We start from the raw sequence: 9,055 nt of genomic DNA on the forward strand, positions 1-9,055 counted from the left end.
CAAACTCTCAAGAAAAACATCATCGGCCAGAACATTGGTAGAAAGTACTGCAGATCTGCAGTACATTCGTCTAAACTACCAATGCTCTGGCCGAATCTCAACACCCCCCCTCGGACGGAACGCATCCGGACCCGCCGGCGGGGCGGGACATCCGGACGAATCTAACTCAACGAACTCCCAGTCCTGCCCGGAACTGCACAAACTTTCCTTCCGGCAACGGCTTCGCAAGGATATCAGCCACTGTAGTACGCTACATTTCCCTTAGAATACTTCAACAATTATTGTTAACAATAACTGTAAATTTCGTTGACGATGCGACTCAAGTTTCGTACATGTCACGTACTATCGTGACATGTCACGAAGACGGCAGTTGTTGGTAGCGAACCTAACGAGGCGGGGCCCCGGGCCCCATCGACAGTATCCTGGTACGCTAGGTCCGTAGTAGAGAATCTCCGTCAGGTAGGCCGAGATATAAGCTACCCGGGCGGGGTGCTGAGGCCAGGCTCCTTAGCACCACGACTACTTGGTGTTCGGATTCAAGACACCATTGCCGCTGCCTTAGTTGTTTAGCACTTTAAAATACAATTTGAGCCTAACATTTTATTGCACAAGTGTTGGGCATCATACACTCAAAGAGCTTCAGCTGTGTTCAGCTGTTATATATGTCGCCGCTCGTTCTGCTGCTGATCAGCGGGGCCCTTGCGGCATCCGTTGTCGTCAGCAGCCCTGTAATAACCAAGGTGCGCATTATATATTTTTATATAGACAGGGAGGACCATGCATATTCAAAATATGATTTGAGGAGAAAACGCAAGGTCATAAAATTTCTTTTCTGAGGCGCCGAAGGCTTTGCAATTGCTTACGCGGTGACCCTCCGCTGCATACCTACAGGCTGCTGATGTTGCTGAAAGTGGCCATCGCGCTGAGGGACTTCGTCAGCTGAGCACTCACATGCTTGCGGGCTCTACACGTCGCTTGCGGGCCACAACTCCGCCTCTGCAGGCGCCTCAACCGCGACTTTCATTCGGGCCACCCAAGTCACCTGCACCTGGGCCTCCTTCTCCCAAGCCACCTTCTCCCAAGCCACCTTCTCCCAAGCCACCTTCTCCCAAGCCACCTTCTCCCAAGCCACCTTCTCCCAAGCCGCCATCACCTAGGCCATTTCCAAGCCCAGTACAAGCAACTCCCCCGCCCATGCCACGGCCACCTCCACCGTCACCACGACCATCACCACCACCACCACGACGGCCACCACCGCAGCCATCACCACGACCGCCTCCGCGACCCTTGGTGTCTCCATCACCCCCCTCAATGTAGGCACAAACGCACCGACGAACCATCGAGTTAATTTAGCTGTATGGGTGCATGTGTCCTCTAGCCCAGATCGCAGGAACTGTCCATGATGGACCAGGTCCAGCACATCGTGTACATGATTGCAATGCTGGCGCCTTCACCGTTTTCTGTGTGCATCCATGCGTGCATGCGAAGTGTGCATATGCGGGGGGCTTGAAGCATGACAAGCAAAGATGTTGTTGTGTTTGCGCTAGCTTTCATGTCGTTAGCACCGGCAGTGTGTGTGGGCTTATCACCATTACTTCTGCAGTCGGGGCTACTTGGGGTTTCAATACCTACCACTGCTTCGCTTGTTTTATTTGCTGCTTTCAATGTGGTTGTTTATGGACTAATGTACCATTGCACGTGTGTGACCGCGGCGCAACACACGTGCACATGTACATTCACAGCTGTGCTGATCAGGAGCCACTGGCGAGCTCCTGCCCCATCTGGAAATCCAGCGGCTTCTGTACCCCCATGCACTTCGCTATCGACCAGTCGGTAGTTGACTACTGGTGCCGCAAGACGTGTGGAACCTGCGTCGGGTCTCCATTGCCTTCACCGCCGCCGCCTTCACCGCCGCCGCCTTCGCCGCCGCCGCCTTCACCACCGCCGCCCCGGTCTCCACCGCCTTCGCCGCCGCCGCCTTCGCCGCCGCCGCCTTCGCCGCCGCCGCCTTCGCCGCCGCCGCCTTCACCGCCACCGCCCCGGTCTCCACCGCCTTCGCCGCCATCCCCTCCAATATTCCCCCCGCCACCGACCCCAATGTAGGCAGCGACGGACGACTGAATCCGCAACAAAGCTTTGGTTGATGCATGCAGCTCACGCAGTAGGGACTGCTGGCCTGCTCTGTTTACGTCAATGCAATGCCGGCCGCGCCATCAAATCTTGTGCGGAGTGTCTTTGTTTGTAGAGGCAATTAATTCATGTGCTTCGAAGCATCACAAGCAAGGTTTTGTTGCGTTTGCGCTAGCCCTTATCTCGGTGTTCGCCCCTGCAGCATGTGTGGGCTTATCATCATCTGCAGTACCTAGGTGCTATTTATTCAACAATAGGGGCTACTTGGGGTTTGAATGCCTACTACTGCTTCGCTTGTTTCACCGTACCTGCTGCCTTATTAAACGCGGTTGCTTGTGAACTAACGTACCACTGCATGTGTGTGACCGCGGCACAACACACTCACATGCACATGTACATCCACAGCTGCGCTGATCGGGAGCCACTGGCGAGCTCCTGCCCCATCTGGAAATCCAGCGGCTACTGTGCCCCCGGGCACTTTGTCAACAACCAGTCCGTAGCTGACTACTGGTGCCGCAAGACGTGTGGAACCTGCGTCTGGTACGTCGTGCAATTTTGGAATGTCTGTCTGTCTGTCTGTCGTCATAACGCCAAAAAAAATCTCTCATCTCTCAACTTCGCTCGAGCGACTCGTTCTGCTGCTGCTGGCGAGCCTCCATGTCCGTCCGCCGTTTCTGTACAAGCATGCCTTTCCTTCATACGATAGTTAATAACGGGAAATGACGCATTTAGATCACGTGTGCAATCAATTCTGCGCAATTTCCTTCATGTATGATCGGCTCACCACTCTACAAATGTACATAATCGCGTGGATGCTTATTGTAGCCCTTAGCAAGCGGTGCCCTGCTGAGCGTGATTGGCGACGGTGTGATCGTCGTGCTGGTCGAGCTGCGTGAGATATATAGTAGCTGGTTGCTGAAAGGGCTTCTGGAGATGCCCGGAATTCCTATTGATAAGTCCTCAGTTGGCTTTTGACGATATGTCTGCCCTACCTGTACAACCGCTGCAACATTTGCTACAGGCCTGTGTTGTTCCTTGCCTTGCCTTATTCTAAGCATCCTATCCCCTCGGGGCTGTTGCTGCCATGATGTATATCCAACAACGATATGAATTGCGATGGCAACATACATTATCACCCGGGCCCTCACTGAATCACACTGGCTTGTGCGTCCATCTTCGCGTAATTGTGTTGTTTGTGATTGTCTATATCACGAACCTAACCCCTCGCGCGCGATTGTCATTGTCAGGGTGGCGTTCCCACTACCACCGGTTCCACCACCGCCACCACCACTGTCGTAAGTGCTTGGTTAGAGCGTGTGGGCGGTTGGGTGCTGGCCTTGCTCCGCAACTTTCCATGCACCCACGCACCCGCACTCAGCGTGCTTTTCGGGCGCTAGGACAAGCAAGCTGTATCGACTTATTTTGGCTACTAGCAATGATATTATGGTAGTGAGTAGCGGCTAATGGCCTGGTGTCCGCTCAACTAAGATACTGCTGCTGGGTGCATGCATGGATAACCCTCTAACCAGTGGGCAAGGGTGCTCGTATAAGTCCATCGGCATAATATTACCGTGTGCATTGTTCTCCAGCACCTCCAGCAATAATGGTAATATTGCCGCTGCCTGACTGTCCTGACGGGGTGGGTGTGTTCGAATGTAATCTGCCTGCCTTGCTTCCGTCCGGTGCTTGTTAGTTGTGGTGCGACATAATTAACAAGACCATCCCCGTCCTTGATGATCCGTGGCTGCCGGCTGTCCCATGCATCTCAGATGCGTCGACCAGTTGTCGTACTGCGTGGAATTGAAACGCAGCGGCTATTGTGATCCCAAGTACACCTCTGGCGGCTTATCCATCCGTGACTACTGGTGCCGCCCGACGTGTGAAGTCTGCACCGAGTACGTATGTTTCTGGATATGCATCTATTGCGTGCGTATTACACCTGCTGCATGCACGCTAACGTTAATCTCCAACCTTGCGGCCACCTTCCTAGCTTGCTCCATCCTGCTTGCTGCATGTTTCCGGACATGCACTTCGTATGTGTGTGGTATAGGTAGCCATGTGGCCTTCATGTGCGCGCCTGCCTGCTTCTTTGCTTCCTTTGCAAATTTGGCACGCATACGTGCGGTGATTCACATCGGCACGGAAGGCTCCGAAACCTGCTCATCCATCGCATGCTTCCATCTTTTCTACTTGCTTCGCTGGTTTGCTTAGATTATGCTTCGTATAATCCCGCCCGCCCCCCACACGGCCGCGCCGTCTGGCCCGACGATACCATGATGCTGTCCCGCAACAACAATATGAATCGCTGGCAATGTACATCATCACCCGTGCCCTCGCTGTATCACGCTCGCGTGTGCGTGATATTTTACATCACGGACGGAACGAATCTCTGTCGGTCGCCAGGTCGCCTGGACGACGGCGGAGACCCCCAGCACCACCATCGCCGTAAGTGCTTGGGTGGGCAGAGTGCGTGGGTGGCTGATGGCCAAGTCCGAACCGCTACATATAATCATGATAAAGAGCTTGGATTGAGGGGTATATCATGGGGGCAGGGGTGGAGAGGTTATAGGTATCTATGCTGGGCTGTGCACCTCCATGCTGGGCTCTGTAACTCTACATGCACCACCACGCACACGTATCCAGAGCGTTCCTCGAAAGCTAGGACAAACAAGCTATGTATGTCTGTCGTTGTAAGCCATAATGTACTGGTAGCGATAAATTGCCTGGTGACCTCAACTACGATACTGCTGCTGGGTATGTGTGCATGGGTGGGTGGCTTGCTGGTGCCCGCCAGCAGCTGGGCAAGCATGTTCGTATAAGTCCATCAACATTATATTCCCGTGTGCATTGTTCTCCAGCCACTTCCAGCAATGATAATATTGCCGCTGGCTGACTGCTGCCTGACTGTCCTGACGGGTGGGTGTGCCCGAATGCCACCTGCCTGCCTTGCTTCCGTCCGGTGCTTGTTAGTTGTGGTGCGAAATGATTAACATGACCATCCCCGTTCTTGATGATCCGTGGCTGCCGGCTGTCCCATGCATCTCAGATGCGTCGACCAGTTGTCGTACTGCAAGGTTTGGAAAAACAGCGGCTATTGCGGTCTCACGTACTCCGCTGACGGCTTGTCCGTCCGTGACTACTGGTGCCGCCAGTCGTGTGGAGTCTGCACCGCGTACGTATGTTTCTGGACATGCATCTATTGCGTGCGTCACACCAGCTGCATGCATGCACGCTAACTTACAACCTTGCTGCCACCTTTCCGGCTTGCTCCATCTTGCCTGTTGCCTGCTTGCTGCGTGTTTCCGGACATGCACTTGTACAAGTTTTTACACGTTCCTCAGGAATGGGGGTCCATGCTTCCTGCTTGGCTAGTGTATGCCGTATACTGGCAACATGACAGAGGAAGACATGCCTGCTTTCCATGTCAGACCCGCCGGGGCTGAACCAATTCGCGGACCTGCTGCTGTTGCTGCTTCTTTGGTTTCGGCTGCTGCAGGCCTCCTAATGCACCATCTCCACCGCCCCTTCCCGGAGATGCCATAATCGGCGGTGAGCTAGCTAGCGACCGCTGCGCTGCGCACCTGATTGTATACGCTCGTCACAAGTTATATTCACGCACAGCGGCTCCTATTCCCAACAGCAGCGTTTTTGTTTTCATTTGCCCGTGAAATTTCCAGTCCGAACGGAGGAATAGGTTTTTAAACGCGGGAATAAAACTATTCCCAATCTGTAAGGCGCTGGGGAGGCTCCGGCCCCCCCAGAAACACCCCCCCATGCGTTACAGTTTAGTTCGTACAAATGCCGCTGTGGGAGCTTTGGGGCTGAATATTTTGCAGCGTTTGGTCCGGTCAGGAAGTCCTGTTCCTCGTTGACTCGCGGGCGTGACCTTCCGAACAGTATCATCCATGGCATTGAAGTGCTATGATATGGTTTACATGCATGATGTTGTTACAGGGTGGTAAAGCTTCACCAGCGGCCCCGTTTCCCGAGGCAGTTCCCTGCTCTCCCCTGCGTGTGTTGCGCCTTAATCCATCCACCCTATCCGATTTCAGAATGTATTCGTTGGGTTCAGCAACTCACCACCAGCATCCAACTAAATCTAGCGAATTAATGACGCCACAACTTAGTTCTTGGTCCACGCATAAAATGATATATTCGTGTCCTACTCCATCCGCAAGATGGGGGGTCACTTCCCGATTCGAGAGGTCGGCTGGCGGGTTGAACCCAGAACCTCCGGGAGCATATGTCAGGACTTAATTTCTGCCAGCCACCTGCCTGTATAAATGTAGCGGCTTTGGCATTCATACCCCACTTTTGGCTGGAAGAATGACCTTGTACGGTCGGAATACAATCTGGTCCTAGTTTTCAGGACCACGGAGAATGTTGCGCAAATAGAAATCGCTGCCCAACATGATGCTCATGCGTGCACGTGCATTTGTGTGGTGGGCGGGTGCATGTCCATCCATCTATCGGTATTTATGTACCCATCAGCACATGCATTCTTGCAGCTACATTCATAGCCGTGCAGCTGCTCAGATAGCCCGCCCTTCATCATCAACCAACAGACTCGTTTGGCAGCCGTATACACACATAGATGCATACGCACATACACATGCACGTACGAATATGCGTACACAAAGATGGTTATTTCTGCACTCTGACTGCTTTACACATAGTGCCAAGGGCGACTTGCGGACGAACCGCCAATATATCAATATCAATCTTATGTCTTCACCTCCTGAAGCCACCACCGACTACTCATGCGCCTGTCACCAGCTGAATGAATGGGAATATTACATACGGTGTATCCCGGACCCGACCGGACCACATGTGCTGCACCCGCGAACCGCACGGCGGTAATACATGTCTTTTGTCGTTCTTGCTACTTAACCTCCCCCACTGTTGTCGTCTGCTGTAATGTTGGCGTCGCCACTGCTGCCGCCGATGCAGGCTGTGCCGACCCTGCCGCCGCCCTGCTGCTGCACAACCAGTACCGTGCACGGCACGGGTCGCCGGCACTTGGCTGGAACAACACCCTCGCACAGCAAGCAAAGGTTGGTACGCACGCACAAGTATGTATGTTGTTACAGGGTGGTATAGCTTCACCAGCGGCCCCCTTTCCCGAGGCAGTTCCCTGCTCTCCCCTGCTAGAGGGACACCCTAATCCGTTCACCCCATCCGACTTCAGAACGTATTCGTTGGGTTCAGCAGCTCACCACCAGCATCCAACCAAATCTAGCGGATCAACGGCGCCTCAACTTAGTTCCTGGTCAGCTCGTAAGTATGTGCGTAGTGGTTGTGGTTCTCGTGGTGCAGCAGCTGCTGCTTGTGAATATCGACGCGCGGTGGGGGCGGAAGCATCACACCAGCTAGCAGCTTACGAAAAAGGGACCTGAAAGGGTTTCCATCGCGGGGCCCCCCATCGAGGTGGGGGTCTCCCGGTCGGTTAGGGGAGGTGGGGTTGGGGAATGGCCCGCGCGGTGGGGCGGACCCCTGTCATGCATGAGTCCTAGCTGCCACCTGCCGGCACGTGAGCCAGGCGTGTTTTGGGAGCAGTACGAAGAGACAACAATGCATGAGCGTGTTTACCAGCTAGATTGAAAATCCGTGTTTGTGTCCACGGATTATTGCTGTAGCAATAGGATGAATACACCTGCAAGATAGACAGATGCATGGGAGGAACCCAGACATGGGAACTGTATCGTGACAGCATCGCACGCAGCTCCACATCGTACGCACGTATGCCGCTGCGGCCGTTTGCGGTTCACAGCACGTGCCGTCCTCGTGTAGCTTACTTTCCGTTCGTCACCTGGCCTCCTTCTGCGTCACGGCCTGCACCAAGTACCCTCCCCATGCACCCGTCCGAACGCAGAACTGGGCCGCCAACCTGGCGCTAAACAACAGCTGCAGTTCGTACTATGAAGGAATTGGTAACGAGAATTTGTACACGATGTCGACCTCAAGCCAGACATCTCCCCTCAATTGCAGTAGGGCAGTGGAAGCATGGTACGACGAAATTTCGCTGTACAAGTTCACGAGCACACCGTACACTGACAATACATTCTCGAGTATTGCGTGCTTCTCTCAACTCGTGTGGGCTTCGACAGTGCAAGTTGGCTGTGCTGCAGCGCGGGGCATGAACTGTTATGTGGTTAGTTGCCGGTATGCACCTCTGGGAAATTATGATACAGATAGCGACTTCCTGGCGAACGTCCTTCCCCCCGTCACCACCCGCCGATCACTTGAAGAGTATGTGGCCGCTGTTGACCACGTGCTGCCAACCAGCGGTGACAGGGATGGACGGGTGGTCATTACGTCCGGCGCTTAATAACAAACACGGAACGCAAACCCACGGTAATACATGCACATGCCTCACTACTTCATCCACCTAAATACACGCCAGCCAGGCATTCTGTTCCATCTCCACTATGTGCGTGTACTTGCACATTCCACGCAGATTGATAGGTGCCCCGCACCTTCATGCTTAGATACACACGTTCCTTGGTGCAGATCGAGTTTTCGCATTTCCTGGTTGGATTGGTTTCTGGACATGTTTGCAATGCAGGTGAATTCCAGTGAATTATGTATTAAGCCAGCCACATGCACGGTGTGTAGTTCCACAGTTTGCCTTTTGTCTCCGGCATCATATGTATTGTGCTGTGGATGCCATTAATATCGGAGTGCAGCGACACGGGTACCTACCGGTGGGAGCTGACCAACCCATCATCTCGGTCGTGGATGGCAGAATGCGTTGCGTGCAGCCACCAGGGGAAATAGGAGGACAGTCTAGGAACGGTATAACTAATAGCTAGGGATAGACGGGGGTCTGACGACCCAGGTGCTGGTTGCCCAGCTCGCTAGTGCGGGGAAGGGTAAGCCCAGGGACCGAAGCCCGCATAGGCGCGGGTGATCTTGCAGGAGTAGA

The 9,055-nt window shown here is 53.9% G+C and overlaps 1 protein-coding gene across 1 annotated transcript; it reads left to right on the plus strand.

Moving 5' to 3' along the window:
- Positions 1–662: 662 nt before the first annotated feature.
- VOLCADRAFT_108621 (uncharacterized protein) lies at positions 663–8,804 on the plus strand (the record flags this gene model as incomplete). Its single annotated transcript, XM_002959403.1, has 8 exons — positions 663–740; positions 1,003–1,313; positions 1,743–1,847; positions 2,536–2,670; positions 5,627–5,679; positions 7,081–7,188; positions 7,319–7,407; positions 8,003–8,804. 8 exons carry the CDS (start codon positions 663–665, stop codon positions 8,456–8,458), a joined length of 1,335 nt encoding a protein of 444 aa, XP_002959449.1. The 3' UTR covers positions 8,459–8,804.
- Between the last annotated feature and the right edge of the window lie 251 nt (positions 8,805–9,055).

The sequence above is a fragment of the Volvox carteri genome (genome assembly GCF_000143455.1).
Source record: "Volvox carteri f. nagariensis unplaced genomic scaffold VOLCAscaffold_226, whole genome shotgun sequence".
Taxonomy (NCBI): Eukaryota; Viridiplantae; Chlorophyta; class Chlorophyceae; order Chlamydomonadales; family Volvocaceae; genus Volvox; species Volvox carteri.